This window comes from Amblyomma americanum, chromosome 1 (assembly GCF_052857255.1).
Source record: "Amblyomma americanum isolate KBUSLIRL-KWMA chromosome 1, ASM5285725v1, whole genome shotgun sequence".
NCBI lineage: Eukaryota > Metazoa > Arthropoda > Arachnida > Ixodida > Ixodidae > Amblyomma > Amblyomma americanum.
In genome coordinates, this window is record NC_135497.1 from 115,792,828 (window position 1) to 115,813,401 (window position 20,574).

Genomic DNA, 20,574 nt, shown 5'->3' on the forward strand with positions numbered 1-20,574 from the left:
CATTGTGTTCGGCCATGATATTCAGGCATAAGTACGCCTCTTCCACGCCCTGCATACCTATCCAATCACTGGCTGACGGGATAGGCCAGCTGGGATGTCACGAACCATTCCTCGCCAGCTGCCGCCGGCTTGTACAACACTGCACGCTTCTCCTTGTTCTTCTTTGCTTTCCGTCTTCCCGGCATGCATCCCGCTAATACTTCTGTCAACCTGCAATGGCTGCATTTTGCAATTCTTGTTTTCCGACTCCTTCTTTTTCTTGCAATCCATTGGCCAGCACCGCCTTTGATATCAGAGAGGGCGGCCGGCATTGCTTGCGAGACACGCTCTGTCGTCACAGGTTGTACGGTGGTCAAAGTTTTATGGTTTAGGTCTAATGGTCCCAAAGCGACGGGGGCTACGAGGGACGCCGTAGTGAAGGGCTCCGGATAATTTCAACCACCTGGGGTCCTTTAACATGGACTGACGTCGTACAGTACGCGGACCTCTAGAATTTCGCCTCCATCGAAATGCGACCGCCGCGGCCGGGATCGAACCCGCGTCTTTCGGGTTAGCAGCTGAGCACATAACCACTGAACTACCGCGGCGGCTCGGCAACGTATTCGTAACTTATTATTTATTTAAACATACTGCCGGTCAAAATATCTGGTCCATGTAGGAAAAATAGAAAACAAAACAAATATGACTGAGGAAACAAATCGAGGCGAAACATGTCCCGTGTTGTGCAGCAACAAATGCCTCTCAAAGGAGGCCCTCCGTCCAGTGACGTCGCGACCTCTTGCCATGACGTCGCGGTCAATCGCCTTGCACCAGCCAGCCGTGATGCCACGACAGCTGGAGCAAGCATCGCGACGTCATGACAACAGGCCGACGCCATCGGTTGGAGGACCACCCTGGAGGGGCATTTGCCGCTGCGTTCTTGAGTCGTATCCGACTGTAGGTGCATTCACGTACCCGCAGCACATTTGTGGAGTGGGAGAGGCTTTCCTTGTAACCTCACCCTATATTCTGCAGGTGCACTTTTTTGTTTCTCATTTCTTTTTTTCGTTCCAACAAACTCTTTGTAGGTGCGCTTAGCCTAATTAGCCACGAGCTGGCACGTATTCTGCGCTCGGTGGTGGCGCTCGTAGAAGCCAGCCACTTTCGCGGAGTTACATTTTACGGGTGCGGTAGCTAAAAGCTTCGACCACTACATTCGGCTGGCGCTGTTGACGCGAACAGCGCTCTCCTTTCTTGGCCTCGCGGGGCGGCCTGATCCTTTCCCGGGGCCGGTGTGTGCGTCCAGCGGCGACGCAGTGCGGCACCAGCAGCAGCGGCGGGGGCAGCTCGCGGGCCGAGCGACTTAAACGGGTCCTCGATGGGCGCGCGGGTCTCCGCCCCGGATCAATGCCCCCGCCGGACACGGCTCCGAGCAATCGCTCACACCGACGGGCTAGCTACAGCAAACAGTGCGACCCACTGATTACTGCGTTCCGTGCGCAGGCGGCTGCTCCTCGCGATTAGTCCCGCGAGACAGGCTGCCACGCGACCAGCATCCGGCTACTCCTTTGTCTCTTCTGTTTTTTTTTCTTTTTACTGAGCGCGCAGAGAACTTCAGAAGCTAAAGATGAAAGCAAAGTTTCATTACAGCGCTCCCATCGCCGCCGGATAGCGAGAAATGAGCGAGCCAGCCGTAAATAAGTTGCATAAATTGTCGTCAGCTGCGATGGCTGGTCAGCGCTTGTTAAGAAACAGGACGCAAAAATAATCAACTATTGCTTTTCTGTTTCAACCGCGCCGTAATTCCGTCCACTAGTAGGATGCGAGTTGTAACCTATGGAGGTGGCCAAGACGTGGGTGCACCGTTGGCGCTCACAGACGCGGTGTGTGTAGTAGTAGCAGCACCCGGCGGAGGCCAGAAGTGGCCCGCGCATGCAGCGGCGGCTCCCGGAGGAGCGCCCGAGAGCGCGCACCTGCGGCGCGGGCCGCGGCGGCAGGTCGATACTGCGGCTGCGCCGGCGGGGCGCCCTCCGGCGGCAGGCGGTGGTCGGACGCAGTCGGCGGCCGCAGCTTCTCGTCGTCGTCCGCAGAGCACGCCGCGCAGAGCTGCACTCGAGGCCCGGTCGAGCACACACACAGAACAGCGCGCCCCCCTACGCGACAACCCGCCACACGGCCCTGCCGATCGACCCGCTCGGACGACTTTTGAACGTCTCCCCAATCTTCCTCTACCTGCGCCTCCCACCCTCGTGCCCTGCTCTTTTAGACCACTCCTCTGCCAAAACTTGACTCAGAGCGCGATGGCCGAAAGCACCAAGGCAGGCAACAAGAGCAGTGCCAACTTCATGCGCCAGTTCAGGGACAAGAAGACTAGGGAGCTCAAGAACCTGACGGCCAGCCAGTTCATGGACGTCTGGAGCCACTACGACAAGGACGGTCAGTACACGCATGCCTTCGAACCCCGCACCTCACCGGCCGACGTGCCCAGGAGGTCCCGCGCAGCGGTCCTGGGCGCGCCGGCCACCGCGTGGCGCCGAGCGAGGGGCGGCCCACGTGTTGTGCGGCCTCGCTCGGCCAGCGCGGCACGTGGCACGTGCACTGCCATCGAACAGCAGCGAATCGATGCCCCGTTGGTCCTCGCGAATGCTGCTGCATCATCGCGAATGCTAATTAGGCGCCACAGGAGTGCAGAGCGCTAATGGCTTGTTTGCAGCGCGCGCCGCTTTCCTGCACAAGCGGCGACAAACACTGCCACTATGACAAACCCAAGGTGCACACAAATGCGGGGTTTTTTTTTCCCTCTCTGGAAGCGCATACGGCACTCCGCTACATAATTCATGGTTGTAGCCGTCCGTCTAGCCTCTAATGCAGGATCGAAAAAGACCGTGTATGCATGCGCATTTAAACAGGTCATCAGGATTGAGTTCAGAGAAAGGGCAATTTCCCGTTGAGCTCGTTATATTGCACATGTAGGGGAAGCATAATAAAGTACCGCAAGGGTCAGCCTCGGGTGGCTTCGCCAATGATGCGATACATGCCCCATCAGAGGCACTCTGACATGTAAACGATGCGCTCAATGCCCTCAGCATATTAGCGGTGGTTGGCCGCTACTCAAAGTTTTCCATATTAGTGGAGAAACAAAAAAAATACTACCATAGCACATGTCAGCGTGCATGTGTTCTAGGGTCATTCCCATCCGCGAAAGCAAGACGAGAAAATTTCCTTTGGTGATGCCCTCTAAAGAGGTGCTGAGTCTACCATGACCACATGTACAAGGAAATTGTAGTCGACTGATAAGATATTTGTCGATGTAGATCGCCAAAGAAGCTCTTTCTTTTTTTTTTCAGCCTATAGCAGCGCTAACACTCCGACGCACGCTCAAAACCCGTACCGCTGTAGAGCCCACTTATACTTACTTCATTTCAAACCTTGCAACTGTTTAAAAAGCGGCTCTGCCGGACTGTAAATATTCGGTCTGCTCGCAATTGCCCATAGAATTTTGTGGTATCCTCGGCTTGCAAGCGGCCGCTGACTGGTCATTCAAAGCTCGAAAGTTGCTACACATTCCTAATGGCTAATTAGTGACGTAAACCGGTCACGGCCGCCTGCTCTATGCTTTAGTTAAAAGGCCGCTAAGGAGTGGTGCGGCTTCCTTTTACAGCGGCGCCTGTTTTCGTGGTGCCGTATGCAACTCCGAAAGCCAAGTGGAAATGAAGCTGTTCCTGACGCTGTTGCATGTCTGAGTAACAAAGAGAATAAACGAGTTCTGCGCGGCCCCAAGTGAGCAGTTTTCATTTGTTGCTTTCCGCGTCTGAGCGCTTGGCCGTTGGCGCTGCCGAAAGAGAACCGGCGGCGCCAGCCTCGTGAAATTTTCAGCTCAAACGCGCCCCGAGGACCCTCGACGGCGCGGGCCTTGTAGCGCGGTCGCTGAAACGCACGCTCGCGTTCCGGTGACCCAGCCGTGCGCGGCAAAACGTAATTGGTTTTGCTTTGGCCGTTAATTACGTTTAGGTGCCTCGAAAAATGCAGATGGCGGTGGGAAAGGCTCGCAGCCCTTTATCCACAAACAAGTAATTTACAGTTATTTTTTTCTCCCCTCACCTCTGCTTTTTTTTTTTTTGTTCCAACGAGCGAAATTCGCAGTTTTTCCACCGTGTAAATAAAAAGAAAGCAGAATACAAAAGTGAGGAGCCTTTGACGGCCTCACCACTGAAAACAGCATCCAAACCTTTCTGTTTACTCCTGAAAAGTGGTTTTGCTTCAGAGTATTAAACGCACCAGCGAGTTAGCGGACTTCAATCAGAGCGTTTCTCAGCTTTCTCCAGCGGGGAAACAGCCTCTTCGCCTCTTTGTGTGCTGCAGTGGTCTGAGGCGCGATTATATAAACGTGACGAAGAATGATTGCGCGCAACTAAGAGCGCTGCTGTAGCTTGCACTGAACGTGGCATTAACCTAAACGCGACGACACACTTGTGGCGCGTCGGCTCTCGTTTAATGCCGTGTCCTTTGAGAACCGCCGCATCGTGGTTAGACCTTGATATATGGCCAACCAGCCCGCGACAGCGCCTTGCTGATTACGACCCGACTGTGCGTAATGAGAAAAGGCTGTGCGCGGCAGGCGTGCGGAGAAAATAAACAAAATAGAAACACGCCCTCTCCCGCCCTCATGAGTGCGAAACACTCGCGAGTACCCCAGACGAGACCGAGCCACGGGACCATAGGTGGCACCTTTTCAAGAGAGCGCTTTCTGGTCCACGTATCCCAGTTATGGAGCAAGCACACCTGGACAACATTCTCTTCGGGCTACAGGTTAACGCGGGAGAGATTTTGGCCAGGACATGCATGCTGCGACAGCGCTTACCGCGGAGAAAGACGAATTCTGCGTGTCTAGCCGCACTTGAGACTGGAAGCAGTAGCGCCTACAAAGACGAGCACAAGCTACGCACGCAGCTACACACCTCACTGTAAGCATGCCTTTCGCGTTTCTTCTCGGGAGAGCTGAGAGGGGCTTATTTCAACAAACACGGAATCCGTCACACGCCAAAGCTGGAAAGTGCGTCGCATCCCTGGCAGTCAAGCTTATACGTTCGAGACACGAGGTTCAGCGCAAGTGTTCCGAAAAATAAGCCCACAAGTAATTGTTTTCGTGATGTAAATACAGAAAGAAACCTGCCGCAGTAGCAAGGCCGCCGCCTGCAGGGAATAGAATTAATTATAATTCCTGGCATTTTTTTACTCTACGAAAGGCGAAGAAAAGTGGTTCTCTGTCAGTTTTTGACGGAAAAAAATTTCTTCCGATGATGAGCAGGGAGAAGCGAGTGGACGCGAGCAGTCACCTTGTCAGGTATGGCCACGTGTGCGCGTTACGAGTTGAATTCAGCATCGCTAAACTTCCCGCTTGATGACAGTACGTTGTTCTTTTCTGAGCTCCTCATCGGTTAGCGCTGACCAGTTGGTTACTGTGCGCTTAGCTGAGGAGCGTCTGTAGGGTCTTGCTCTGACAGCGGCGGGTCGAGTAGGGCCGCGCCAGATGTCGGGCTGACCACCCGACGCGACAGCGTTTATATGAACCCATTTTCTGTCGGGCAGAGATCGCCGCTACCCCTAGCGTCGAGCAAGCAAACCACGCGCGGATGCTAGAAGAAGCGGAGGAGCGCCCAGGCTTGCGCAGCGCCGCCATACCAGAGAGGAGGCAGGAGAGGAGGCGCTAAGCCGATGCGGCAGCGTATACATGGTCCTTTCAACCGGGTCGGGCCAACGCCGGGACGAGTCAACCCACCCCCTGCAGCCGGGCTGGCCCAGCTCGACTCGACGACCACTTATCTCGACCCCCTAGCGTATACATGAGCCCGACAACCGGTTTTCTACCCGACAGCCGACTTAACCCGACTTTTGTCGGGCTCATGTAAACCCCCAGTATCTGAGACAGGAACCCTCGGGCTACCCTAGTCAAACTCCTGATTACATAGCCTGCCGCTAAAAACCGGTGAAATGTGAAACCGGTTAAACAGCTTTTGTGGGCAGGAGTTGCACTGCGAAGTATATAATGGAAGCGGCTTCGAAACTCTCGTCATCTTCGTTTCACATGGTTCACGCGCAGTTGTACGTAAACACACTGACCCCCGAGTTTTGCTAATTACATTTTAATTATGGGAGCAGTAACAACACAGCGCAATAGGAACTCCGAAATGCACCTGACTTCGAGTGAAATGGTTCAACAGCAAGCCGATCATATATGGCTGCGTTCTTGCGTTGATGCCAACATTTTAAAGCAGCCTCATACTCGGGTTTCTGCGTACAGAACCCCTGAGGCTTTCCGGGGTCTCATGTGCGACGATTTCACGATCTATTTGTTGGTTTCGAGCTTCGAATTTCACTTTCCATTACGTTTTGTCTTATGGAGCCTAGTAATAACAACACCTCATTTAATGCATCGTTAGTGTGCGTTTTGTCTTGTTACGCTTATCGCTGATTGATTATTTGCAGTAACTGTGTCCACCGAACACATGTCTAGAACGACTGAGCCGTGTTTTCCGCAGCTCCCAAAGACGCCGAGACCAAGAAGGCAAGAAATGACAATGAAATCCGGTTAGTTTAACTGCACATGCTTTCATCCAGACCATTTCCCACCGAATGTTATCGCTAGATATCGCGTGTTCGGCCCGAAACACGCCCAGAACGTTTTCTAGGCTAGCGTTTTGACCTCTGTTGTACCCCATTTTACAATGCAAAGTGACACCTGCCCGAATGCTGTGAAGCACGGCTGCCTCTTTTGTTATGCTGTTTCGTTGCGTCGCAGTGTAATAATAATAATAATAATAACAGCAAGCTAGCTTATCGATGTTTTGGTGACTTCGCATTTATCTAGACCGGATAAACTTCATAGATTCACGCCTGAAAGCACCTTCGAGAATGAGTTAGTCTTTCTCGACAGCAAGAAGCATTTAACGAACAGACGTAAAACGTCACAGCTGGTTCGAATACAGGTGTTTCAAATTACTGACATACTTCCCAATTTACCTGGCTTCAGGTTGTGCAAGAGTATGTTTGTAAATGTGTGAGAGTAAACGTTACGTATAGTCTGCGTCTTCGTAACTACAGCTGGACTCTATCGGCTCCGGCAGCGATGCTGTTTTGCATAAAAACTACGCTTGAAAGCTCACTTTTATAAAGTGAAGAAACGACACTGGCAGCCGGCACAAAGAAGCATACGTTCACTTCGCTTATCTTATGCCTCGCACTCTTGATGCAGTGAGACTACGTAAGAACGAGAAAGGTAATAACGCACGAGTTAGCTATTATGCATTTTTCTTGGGATTCTAACCGCTGAAGAAAGAAGAAAAGAACAAGTGATCGCCCAGAGTGTCCTCGTGAAAAATTCTCCTGAGGAAACAGAAGAGCCGAGATTTCTTTCGCAATCCGCAGGAAAAATTCGGATGGCTGCGCATGTTAGAGAAAGAAGAAAAAGGTGCGACATTACGCAAATGCCGCTATACTTGAAGAACGGCGCGCATATGGCGACAGCAGGAGCTTTGCGAATCTCGTTGACAGAGACTTGTCTCTCTCATAAACGCACCCCATCCTGAGCCGCGCTTGCAACATCGCTGTGCTGCAACCTTCCCGCCGCTGCAACGCCACCGCCAACGCAATATGCTTCCACCCTAACGTTTCTTCACGCCTTCAACGCTGCGGTGCGCGGGCAACGCTGGGTAAAGACGCCCCACAAGTGCACAGCTGCCGGCGGATGAATGACTGGTTGGGGCCACGCCGACTCCTCATTTAGAAAGGCGAAGATCCGCAGTATGTGTAACTCTCTCTGCACATGTACGTCTGGCACTTCGCAACGTCACGCTAAAGTCCTGGAGACTTTCTCTAAAAAACAGCGGCTGAACTAGCCAGCGATTTATTTTAATGGTAGGTTTTAAATTCAGCGCATGCCGATACCCACCTTCCTCACCAAACAACGAGTAGGTCGAATTTAGCTTTCCTTGTGAGGAAGCAATGATAGGGCGACGGCTCGGATGATAAATGTCGACGAGAGAGCCGCAAAAGACACTGCCATAGAGTTCAGCAGCCCTCGGCATTCCTTATGGCACTACATGAGTTTACCAGCCAGGCGCTTCACAGTTCTATGAAGTCGTGCTCGATCTGATCGGTTTTAAATTGCTGAACTTCAAGAATAGTTTACGGGTCAACAGCAGTCACTGCCGTGTTCCCTTCTGACGCGATAACAGCTGCGCGACCGAGCAGAGGACCTGGTATACTCATGAGCCATACCCCCTCCCCCTTGAAATCTGACGGTTTTACGGCATCTGATCTAGACGGGTGGCTAATTTAGGCCAAAGACAGAAAATAGGAAAGCTGACCTAAAGTGATTAGAAAGGTTAAGGTCGTTTCGGCTTCCATTCGTAAGACCTGTTCACACAAGGGTGATCAAAGCTTTCAGCATGGAAGCCGAAACGTTTTAACCTTTTTACCAACAACCTTTGGTCGGTACTACTGTTTCCCCTTTTGACAGGAGCCCCCTCCTACCTATTGTTCATTTATAAGTTTCATGTCGCAAAAGCAGATTTATGCGGCGGAGTTATGTCAAACATTCGAAATGCCAGAAATGCGAGAATCGCGAATCACAAGAAAAATTTTGGCGGAGAGTGGTTAGAGAGTATCCTTTTTATCAGTTAATATTTATTTAGCGATGACTGTGACTCATTTATAGCTATTAAATGTACGACTACGCCGTCAAAATCTGACGCCCATAGAAAATTTCGGTCCCGATGTCAGACTTTTGGGCAAGTTGGAATATGTTCCCGTTGTGAAGGGTGCGAAAAAGACGACACCAGTTCAGAAGACGTACAAATGGCCAGCTTTATTCGCTTTAGTCAGGATTTTTAAGTATTTTATCGCGATGTGGTCAAGCTTCAGACGTTTGATTCCAAGCTTATCAGGTGCGACACCGTTGACAGCATACAGTTTTGAAACGCAGACCTAACTCGGGACATGCTGTGGTATGTTTGGCATATTGACGGCGTCTATGTTTATTGCCATCATTTCTAAGAGCCCCACACTAGATAATCTGCCACTGTTATACGTATATCGGAGCTCCTCTTCTAAAGCGTTCTGTAATTGTGCTTCCCGTCTGGCCTTAATAAATTATGGCGGTAGTCTTTAGGATATTTGTGCCAAAAGATAAGCAGTACTCGAAAAACTAACTATAATATTGCGCTTAGCAGACAGTCGTTTAGTTTAGCGCCTCTTGTAGAAATTATCGGTGACACTTTACACCAAAGAATCATTTCTCCAGGCATAAAAAGGGCTGCTTGAAAGCGAGAAAAAAATTTCCTCTACGAGCGAGGCAATGGCCACCTTTCCACAGAAGGCGAATCTCTGCAGCATCTTGCGACGAAAAGCCCCAGAACCGTATGAGCTTTGCGTTTGTGGCATCAATTGGGGACATACTTGATCGCATACGTGCTACAACAAACCTAGCGCACATACTGGGAACGCTTGCCGGCTGGGGCAGTTTTTGTCTTCCTATTTGCTGTCAGACGCCGAGAAGTATATGTTGTAAATATAAAAGTAAGTGAATAAGCACGTATGCAAGTGGTAATGTATTTTCGAGCAAAAAAAAGTAGCATGTGTTATAAGATACCCGTCTATGGGCTTTACAGTGAAATCATGTAGTTTACGCAAGCATTCCTTCGTGGACGCATTCGCGGCGACTGACTCTGTACCATGTGGCCAAGAACGCAGCCGCCGCGCCCGGGTTCGAACCCGACCGCGGCGGCTGCGTTTTTATGGAGGAAAAACGCTAAGGCGCCCGTGTGATGTGCGATGTCAGCGCACGTTAAAGATCCCCAGGTGGTCGAAATTATTCCGGAGCCCTCCACTACGGCACCTCTCTCTTCCTTTCTTCTTTCACTCCCTCCTTTATCCCTTCCCTTGCGGCGCGGTTCAGGTGTCCAACGATATACGAGACAGATACTGCGCAATTTCCTTTCCCTAAACAACCAATTATTATTATTAATTATTATTCATGTGGCCAAGCACACTTTGGCACGCGGTTCAAAGAAACTATGAGAGGAAGCTCTCCCTTTGGTTTCAAGCATCAGGAGCTCGCACTGGCCGCTATCCTTTATTATTTCTCCTCGCCGCCTTCACGCTCCGCTCTCGCATTCCGCACTGCGCCGTCGTCTCTCATAACACGCGGGCCACCGTGACGGCAGCCCTCCCCTAACGTGTCGCGGCGCGCCCGAAGGCGCGTGTGGACGCGACGGCGGCCCTCGGTGGCACGCGATGCCCGCCTTTCATTATGTCACCGTTGCGGCGCACGAACACAGTGCGGCCCGGTAATGAGAAAAACGCAGCTCCTGCAGGAGACCAAGGTGCAGCGAGGCGAGAGGCATTTTGGCCCCCAACAACGGCCGCATGCGCGGGGGCAATAAAAATTGGAGCGCACTTTCACTCCTGCTCTTATTCGGCGCCCGCCGGAGCGCTGCACGTTGAAAGGGGCGAGTAGAAAGCAAGCAGGCCAGCAAGCCGGCGCAGAGTAATACGAGCAGAATTCTCCGCCTCTTCCCGCTGTCTGGCGCTCTTTTCTTTGAATTTTTTTTGTCTAAATGCCTATGAAAAGAAACTTTGGCTTTCGAGCCTATTCAAGTACGCAATCTAAATTTTTGCGCACGTAGATACTTTCGTCATTGAGGAATTTTGTTCTTGCAGTGAAAAAAGAAAACTAGAGTAGGGCCTGAACCTCGTTCCCGCCGTCACGGCGTCGCAGACCGGGTTTTTGTCCCGCTTCTGCCACGCACCCCCCCCCCCCCCCCCCCCCGTCTCGCTTCGGCAAAAGAGTTGTGGTTACCGCGTATAACGTCGGGCCACCGGCGTGCCTTGATAGGCGTTCCGCCTAACGCGCGCATCCAACGCATTACTTGGGCCTGGTTTTCACAAAAATTAGTTTGTTTTCCTGTTTTTTTTTCTTTTTCTTCTTCTTGGCCGCCGTCCGGCGTCTGATGAGAACCGTCGCGTTGGTTTTAGGAAACGGTATTGAGGATATTGAGGCAGCGGCACAAATATGGCACTCACGCGAACATCGCAACTTTTCTCAAACCGCAGATTGTGCTGAAACTCCCCGTAGGAACGCAGCCAAGCCACGCGACGAGTTACATTTTTGTGTTTTTTTTATTTCTCGACGTAATGCGCACAGTTCGTGAGTTGGATTGGTATGCCTACAGGCTCTGAGAACTGATCTCGTTGGTGAAGTCCTGTTTCATTAAAGTCTCTCCTCCACCTCCTCCTCCTCGTTAGTAAAGATTCGTACTGACTTATACACGGTACTTGGTGTCTACTTTCTGTGTCCTGACTCACATTTTCAGGATTGCGTAGACGACGTCGTTGACTCTTATTCATCAGGTGTCATATTCCTTTGCGCACTGCGTCTATAGTTGTCTCAACCTAAGAGGGAAAATTAGCGCTCCCGACATTAAGAATTTCGTGTTATTCTAATTTGGTGATGGTATTTTTTCGGTCGTGTGTTTTCCGTCATTTAGTCTTGCGTTGGTGACACACGGGTTGCAAATAATTCGTAAAAGTAGTTTTGACCGACAGTCCAACAAGGATAAAATATAAATTTTCGACGCTTCCACTCTGAGTCTAGATAGGTACTGTTTATTTTTCAAAAAAATTATTCGCATTCATCGCTCGTTTTTAGATATTATTACATTCCTCAAACAGGTATCCGTTTTTAAAGAAGCGAAGGCCTTCCCGTGATTATTTTTGTGTATAATCACTTCAATGTCCGACGTGAACTGGTCCAGGCTGCAACGCCCTTTTTACTCCGGACGCTCGTTCATTAGCCGCACCAAAGCCGACGCAAGCACGGCACATTACTACAGAATTTCAATTCACAAACACTGGAGTGAACTACGGGCTAAATTATACCAAAAGTAGAAACAAACACGAAATAAGTACGGACCAGAGGCAAATAATGTAACTACCAACCAGTCAATATCTTGTACGCATGATTCCAATGTCTATGAACTGTGCTGTAAATACTGGAAGTCGGCCGCGGTAGAAGCAGCATCTAAAGCCTTTATCGTGCCACATCATTTGGTATTCGACTTGTTTTCCCGGTGCTATTTCACCGCGAAGAAGCAGCAAAAAAAAAAATGTTAGCTAAGGCAGCTCTCAAAAAGGGAAATTCCAGAGTTGCTGGTAGCACGGAATATGCACATCCTTGGCGCAGTACTGCATGCGGCGCGGGTAGCACTGACGTGTAATGTGCGCTATACCGTACTCGTTATCAGCCCGTTCGAAGTCAGTTCTGCGCTCTTTGGCGCGCGAGTTTGTCACGAACAAATCGCTTCGGTCGGACAATTTTCTATAGCCATCATCTCCGTCAAAAAATGATGAGAGTAGTTGACCGTTCATGGATGTCGCCTCGGCTTCTTTCAGCAGCCCGTAGCAGCACAGGGACGAAACACGGAGACAAACGACGGCGCACAAGCGCTGAAGTCCAGCGTCACGTGTCGACGTCAGGATGAACGCGACAGCTAATCACTGCTTACCATCACGGGTACTGTTATACAACCTCATCCCAGACGAGTACAATCTTTTGACGAAGCCGTCAGGTTCTCCCTTCAGCAAAGAGCACACCACGGAGGGTGTGTAAAACTACTGTTTACGGTCTAGAGAAGTCAACACTTGTTGTTGGTCTAGTTGTCCTTCCATGATCTTTGGCGAACCAGCATGGACGACGTGGCTAGTGCCTCTCTTTCTTTTATTGGCGCAAATTTTTTTCCCCATTTTTCGTGCTGTTTTTCTCTTTTTTGGTATCTCCTGACACGTTTCCAAATCAAAATGGTTCTTGTCTATAGCTTCCTACGTCACGGGTCTGGACTAAAAACTGTATATATATGTTGTCCCCATTTCTTTTCGAGTAAAACCTGTTAGCTCAGCGTTTCCGTCCACGTCGTCGTTATTCTGCTAGTCGTTTGTCTTTCTGCGCTGGTTCATCTAGAGAAGTCAAGCCTCCTTTACCCTGTAATGTATGGCGCACCGTGCATGATGCAGGCTGCATGAATGTGAATAGTTTTCTTTTATGCTCGCAAAAGTTCTCACTTCGACACATTACGAGAGAAATGGCCTTTCGCAACATATTTACCCAAGCAAGGTCAAAGTGCAAGCCGTGAGAGATGCAGGAGGCCTGCTCGAAGATCACAAACTGCGAAACCTAACCCTAACCGCGAAAAAGCCTAAAATTTATTTGGTCGTATACAGCTGCATTAGCACGTGATGAAACAGTTTTGCAATTTGGCATGAATCGATATAGAGAATGCTGCAGCCTGCAGAGTGTTAATTCGCACTTTTTTCGCCCTTAGACATTCAGAATTTATCGCGATTACCCAATTTTAATTATGCGAGAATTTTTTTTACTACTTTCGCAGTTATTTTTTTTTAATTTGTCCAGTGCGTGGAAACGCCACGAATACTGGAAGGCCATGACTTTTAGACGGCGCTTTCGTTGTCTGGGCATTGCAAGGTTAATGCGACACAAAGCCGCGTCATCCGAGCGAGCGATCTGAGAACGCTGCAGCGAATGCTTGGCGGTGGCAGAAAACTCCAACCAGGGGTCGCTACTTTTCCTGCACCAGCTACCGCCTCCATTATGGCATGCGACGGTCACACAGCAGCGAGCGCAATGTCAGGAATTTGTTACGCTCGAATAAGTGCTCCCCGCACGGCGTTGTTCCGACGTCTTGCGCAGGCCTTGGGAAGCGGAAACGATCGGTTTCAAGCGACCGGCGACATGAAATGAAGCCAAGCTTGTTTGAGAAAGAAATGCGCGCGACGACATGGCTGCAGCGGAGGAAACCGTGCCGTCGTCTGCACACGGTCGTCGTCAGAGCTCGCGATTGTGACGTTGCGCTTGACGCGCTCGTTCAGTCTCCGCCCTGCGGAACCAATAACAGCGTGATCGCAGAATGGAAAGTCCGGAAAAGCTGTTTCTGGCCATTCGGCGGTCCGACTTGTGCTCACGCGAGCACGTCCACTTTAGCAACGGCGAAGCGGGGTCTAAATACCAGGTTCAGGAGGCCAAAAGAGGCCCATCAAAGCAGCTCAGGCCGGGGGGGCAAACTCTGCGAGAAGGATGGGCTATGGAGATCGGCGCGCCAGGTCGCAATTACAGCCTTTCTCGCCTCGAAAAGAGCGGGCGTGCTTTCTTCCCACTTCTTTTCCTTTTTTCTTTCTCTTTTTTTTTTGGCCGACGTTCCTCGGCGGGCCACGCGAAGAACGATTCCAATCGGTAATGACACCTCATTATTCCGGATTCGCAACCGGACGGCACCCCTTTTCCTGCTCCTATCCCACGCACGCAACCGTGTTTCCCTAATTGCGAAGCCCCTATTTAGACGCACATACACACGCACACACATGCACACATGCACACAAGCAGACGCGCACACAATCACGCACGCCAAAGTTGGCGCACAGGCACACAAAGGTTTAGAGCAACACGGCATCCCACCGCGTCCAAAGCTTAGAAAAGATGAAGACATGACCGTAATTGAACATCATTTGTCTTTGACAGCGGTCGCGCGTTTACATTTTTTATTAACACCCACAAAAATTAATTTTCGTCGAATAATTGATCAAGCTTCCAGAGCCATTGTATCTTGACTACACGCTTAACACGGAGCGCATTTTCGACCGCTTGTGACGCGTGCCTTGAGGTTCGCGAAAATTAGCGCTAAATGTGGCATCCCACCGTAACCAAAACACCCACGCAATTCACGTTGAACAGAGAGTTACCTCTAGAGGCGTACTACAAGCACAGTAACTTTGAGAAACTTAAAAACGAAAAGAAGGCATGCTACTCTAATTTTCCGCAACGCCTTCTGCGTACTCAGTGACGTGTTATGTGGATTATTGTGCGGGCGCGTGACCAGCAACGCGGATGAGCGTGGCGCGACTCTAGCGCCCTCTGTCTTTCCTTAGTCGTGGTTGTCGCAGCAACACGTCAGTTTCATTATTCTGAGCATGGCAATGGGCCTAGCTTAATTGCGAAGGATGCCTGATCCGAGTTCGAGTTGTACGGAGCTGAAAGAGTATAGACACCAAATTTTAGTGCGAGAGCACAAATTAACGGGGTCAGACACAACCAAGGATCTTGTGTGAAGCCTCAGAGTTACTCGAGTAAGCTCGGGTTGGTTCAGAGCAGCGTCGCGTCAGCTGCAGCCAATGGAGGGCGTCGCGCCAGCTGCAGCCGAGTGGAGAGAGGGTGTGAAGATGGAGAGCGAGAAACGCGGTTGCGCGCACATAATAATAATAATAATTGGTTTTTGGTGGAAAGGAAATAGCGCAGTATCTGTCTCATATATCGTTGGACACCTGAACCGCGCCGTAAGGGAAGGGATGAAGGAGGGAGTGAAAGAAGAGAGGAACAAATAGGTCCGTAGTGGAGGGCTCCGGCATAATTTCGACCACCTGGGGATCTTTAACGTGCACTGACATCGCACAGCACACGGGCGCCTTAGCGTTTTTCCTCCATAAAAACGCGCGCACATGCAGATGCCAGAAAGAAGAGGCGAAGAATGAACACATGCTTTCGCACGCCTACACGGTTTAACTGCGCTAAAACCCTACCACTTTTTTTTGTCTCCGTGTTTTCTTCTTTCAAGTTATGCGTTAGGCATTAGTATATATGGATCGCCGCGTGGTGTTCCCTTACGCCCGCAAAATAGTTTATAAAAGAATTTCTTCTTGATGCTATCGGTTTCGGTTTCCTCAACTGAACGATGGCTGTGACGTGTAAGAAGTGTTTAGGTCACAAGATACATAATAAAAACCACAATATAATGACGGATACGTGGTTTTAATTCACTACGACGCTTAAGCCAGCCTGCTTCGAGAGCTGGAATGACAACAAACGACGTATCAAGAGTTATATTGCGGTTTTTTGCATGCCTCACATGGTCTAAACACTTGCACGTCAGAGCCGTCGTCCGGTTGACGAAAGTGAAGACGAAACAGTATGAGAAGAAATTCAATCTCAAATTATTTAGCGGGTGTAGGCGAATACTAAGTGGTGATCCATGTACCCTACGGCCTTATTGATCATTACAGAGAAGAAAACATGCGACTAAAATTATGTGTCCGTCCTTTAAGGAAAGAGTGTGGGTATCGGCAATCCTTCACTTCATACACATCGGTGGGTTTTTTGTGAGAGAACTTTTTTTCATCACGAACAGTTTGCAATTCACCCAAATGTGTGTTTATTGTCAGTTTCATGCTCCATCTTTGTTAACTACCTGTCTCTGCTGACATGCACATTGCCTGTAATCGTTCGAGGCTGTCAAGCAAGACGAGCATAGGTATAGCGTTCAATGCGGTCGGTGGGCTCGTCAGGCAAGCGAACTTCAAATAGAATATTTATGTCCATGCGAGTATCCCTCTTGGCAGCATGGAATTACATCCAGCTTTATAGGAGGCACACAAGTGGTCATAAAAAAAGCCGGTTTCGCGCTATAGGCCTAAATTGACATTCCGCAGTGTATTTCATTCTCGTACATGCCTGCATGAGTGAAAGAAGGTAAACTTATCTCCTTTCCTTCCTCCTCGCACCCAGCTTATCCTATCGTTCGGATTATGGATGCACGGTTGAGGAGCGGAAAGCTCAGTCACGCGTCTCAGCCGCTACAGGGCCGGTAGAGTAAGGCAATAGGTTCGATGCCGGTGCAGCGACTCGAATTCTTTTTCTTCTGATCGTTTTACGCATTGCAAAGTGCCAACTCTTGATCGATGGCCGATTGCCTTGGCGAAAGAAGGAAGGAAGGAGCCCGCCTTTAATTTCCAGGGCCAGTTCGTCTGACAAAATTCTTTTATTTTTTGATGGCCACGTCTGAGTACTATGCTTCCCCTTAATTTTCTTCTTTCTGTTATCTCACCACACCTCAATGTTGGGTAGCGGAATGCTATCTGTAGTTTACTTTTTTTTTGTTTTCCTTGTTATTATCTGTCCATTTTCGTGAAACCAACGTGCAAAGATGCAAGTTCTCGCAACAGGAGTGCGCGAGGCGGCGGTTCACCGAATAACAAAAGGTGAAAAGTGTCACAATAAAAAAAAAGCTGAAATATAGACATCTCTTTCATATGGCAGCAGTCCCACAGTCCATCGGTGTTTGTCGCATTCAGTTTGTCCATGATGACCGCAGTGCCAGGTATTCCCGGTGTGGCGTTCGCCTGAAGGACAAGAGGAATAGAGCCAGGCGAAAGCGGCCAGATTTCAACGCTCGTACCCTATCCCTGTGAAAGTCAATGATCTTTGTGATTGACGCCCTCAGCACGTCGCTAGAATTGATGTCGATAGCACCCACATTTACTAATGCTATTTTGCAGCCGATTATATCGTTTTCCACCCTATTGTTTTAAAATGTTACTGGGAAGGAGAAATGAGTGCGGTAAGAAGTTTATTTTTTCTGCAGCTGCTTCCCCTGAATCAACCACGCCAGCTTACAGGGTGGCCGCAAATCCCTGGATTTACGCCTTTTCAGTGTCAATGCCTTACAAGTGGCGCAGCCCCCTGTCACTTGGCTGCGAACAGACAACATTTGCGTCACCGGCACCAAGTGCCTGCTGACTTAATATCCCGAGATTTTATTTTCTTTTCAACTCACAGCCCAGAGTATTGACCGAGAGCGTTTCAATTCTTGCTGATGGTTCACTTTTAAATCCAAGAACCTCAGTATACGAAATAGGCATCGAAAACAAAATGCACACAAAGTGCTGGTCGCCGTGCCTACTCAGTGAACATCGCTGTTGAATGGTTCGCTGCAGAGCTGCGCAAAGTACCCGGAAGTCACATTACAAGGAAACTGGAACCGCCGCCCAATGGACTCGCACAACGTCGCGAGTCCGCTTCTCCCGAACGAACAGCTCATCTGTTGGTGTACGCAGGTTCCGCATATACGTGAGGGCCCGGGTCCACGTAATGAGAAATGTAAACGGAACACAGCGCGGGACAACGCGGAGCTAATTAGGGCCACCGCGGGGAGAGTTCAAGATCGCGAGGGGCCACGGCACCCACGGCGCTCGCCACCACTCCACCGACTCTGTCATCGTTGTCCTGGGACGCAGGACGGCGCAAGGGAGATGCGGTGATCGCGCTTGCCGGCGCAGAGGCGTATGTACTCAGCTGCGTCGGTGTTTGTGTACGAGCGTCGCACGCCTTTGGCGGCAGAGCAGCGGGGTTTGCTCACTGCCTTTACTTCGACGTTTCACCAGCGACGTCCGAGTTTCAGTCGAGCGGAAACTTCCAGCCCTTTTCTTAGTGGACTGGCCTTCGCTTTTTCAGTGTTGTTCGTTCTTCCCAGGAGTGTTCTGTCCTTTCCCTCAGGTCAAGTAGTATAGTCGTGTGGTCTTATGTTCATATGTCTTTCTGGATCCTTGAATTCTAACTGGCGAGTTCGGCATTATAGTTCGGATGAAAGTATTTCGGATTGCGGCGTGCGTCATGACTCATCTCCTTTTAGAACTCCCCTTTCAGAAGCCAGTGCGCTGGCTAGGCTTCGGCCCAGACAAAAGGTACGCTCAGTGAGCTCGGTACCAAGTAAGTGGCCCTTTTCAAAGGACTTGCACCAAAAGAAAGGGGAGACAAAATAAAAGTGAACTTTCTGCGAGCTCATGTGCTCCTCGCTGTATACACGTAGCCGGCCTTTCATCTAGCCTCTTCCCTTCCGGCCCGGTAATCCCGTTCTCGCGAGAGCAACAGTCGCGAGCCAATGCCAAGTATAAATTTTCTAAGACGCGATCCCGAGAGGCTACACCCTTTTTTACTCTGAAACTAACGATTATAAAAGTAAGGCGGATTTCACTTGGACCAATTCCTTCTCCTTCTTACCCCCCCCCCCCCCCCCCCAAGAGCGGATGAAAAGAAACACAAAAGCTCTAATTACACGACATTTGCGAGCGGGTGCTGTTTCTCATCGGTTGTAAGGGACTGGAGAAGCCTCCGTTAGTGCCTACTGCGCGACTCCAAAAGATGTCTGCGTTTATTCTGGTCGACGCAACCACATTCAGGCTGGCGCATTTCTCTCGCGTCTTAATTTGTTCCTTTCTGCGACTGGGTACCCCTCCTACCTCATGTCCTACCTGTCTGGAAAACCACTCATTGCAGCGCAGTATTGCAGTCCCCATGCAATCCGATAGGCCCTATTTATGCCCGGATTCACAGACTGTTGGGCTAGTTGGTGTACGTTCTCTGCCGAAAGGCCGCTAGGACAACACATGAAAGTGCTCCTGCGAGTCTTGTTTCATGTGTTGTCAAGAAGATGCCCGGATTCCCATAGTTCCGCCGCTCATCTGCCTGCTGCCTCGTCCTTTCGCATTAAAACTCTTGGCAGCGAACGGGCAGAAGACGGGGGGAAAGCGGTACGTATGAAGCGAGCGAGAGCGACCACTTCTTTCGCCGCGCAGGTGAGGGCAGGCGGCTGGGTGGCCGAGTGAATCGGTTTCGCGTGGGTGCTCTCCATGGCGTTGGCGCCGGGCGCGCGCCGTTGCAGTACCAGTGGCAGCTCGGGCCCTCAAGTGGATCGGGTTCGTGCTGCGACCACCGCTAACGCGGCTGCAGCCTGTTGAGCTCTCCGCGGGCTGTCCGGCAACCGTCGGCAGCCAGCCGAGCGCGCAAGCTGCTTCCTCTGGCTCGTTGCGAGCATGCCGGAGCCGAAGCCGAGGCGTCCACCGGGCAAGCTTGTCAGTTGCGTCTGCGCAAAACTTGGTAAAAATGCGCACATGGAACGCATGGTAAAAGAGGGTAAAAAGAGAAAAACCCCCAGACTGTTCGCGGCCTCTCGGACAGCACATGACTTAGATTCATCTATAGAAAACATTTGTCTTTGGGTTGCAGGTAAACGGGGCAGATTTCGGCTACGACATACTACATCGTCACTGCTCATATGGGAGAAAGTCTTTCATACAGCGATAGCTGTAATTTCGTTCGGGTCGGAGTTATGTCAAGGAAACGGCGTGGGATCTTTCTAGGCTGCTTCATTCTGTTGCGCAAAGGCCGTGCATTACAAAGCAGAATTACTATGATCGCACGCGTGCCATTTTTGTGCGGATTTGTTTGCACATTTTCTTACCAGGACCCGCGCATAGCCAGCTTGATTTATATCGCCTGGGACACCGCTGGAAGCTTGTGAGCTAACATCATCTAATGGCAGCGCGAGTGGGACGGGCATGAACGGGGCAGCGAAATTGCATTTGCATTGCAACACGCAATGTAGCCTCTTCGTAATGCGACGGGAGCTTCAGTAACGGCAAGCGTTGGGCGGAAAGGGCGCCACTACAAAATGTAAAGGAAGGAAAAATGCGAAATAATGCGAGTTAAGTCGATGCAAACTTATGCAAATTAAAATAAAAGCTAGGCAGCAATAAAGAAAAACGACAAGGGCATCACTGGAACACTGGAACATTGGGAACACTGCGGTTCGCACCCTTTGTGAGGCACGGCTAACAGCCTTGGCTGGGAGTGGTTGGGCACTCATTTCAAGGAAAAATACTCACCAGGCGCAAACGCACACATTCCGTGTATTCAGATGG

General features: G+C 50.4%; 1 protein-coding gene across 2 annotated transcripts in view; it reads left to right on the forward strand.

The window, feature by feature from the left end:
- The first annotated feature begins 2,012 nt into the window (after positions 1 to 2,012).
- The window catches only part of Cbp53E (Calbindin 53E), a 191,832-nt gene continuing 173,270 nt past the window's right edge, over positions 2,013 to 20,574 (forward strand). The window contains exon 1 of one of the 2 annotated variants that reach the window (XM_077646592.1): positions 2,013 to 2,415. In XM_077646592.1, coding sequence (XP_077502718.1) covers positions 2,280 to 2,415 — 136 coding nt within the window. In that variant the 5' untranslated portion in view covers positions 2,013 to 2,279. The remainder of the gene's footprint in view (positions 2,416 to 20,574) is intronic. The other variant, XM_077646593.1, reaches the window with a different exon arrangement.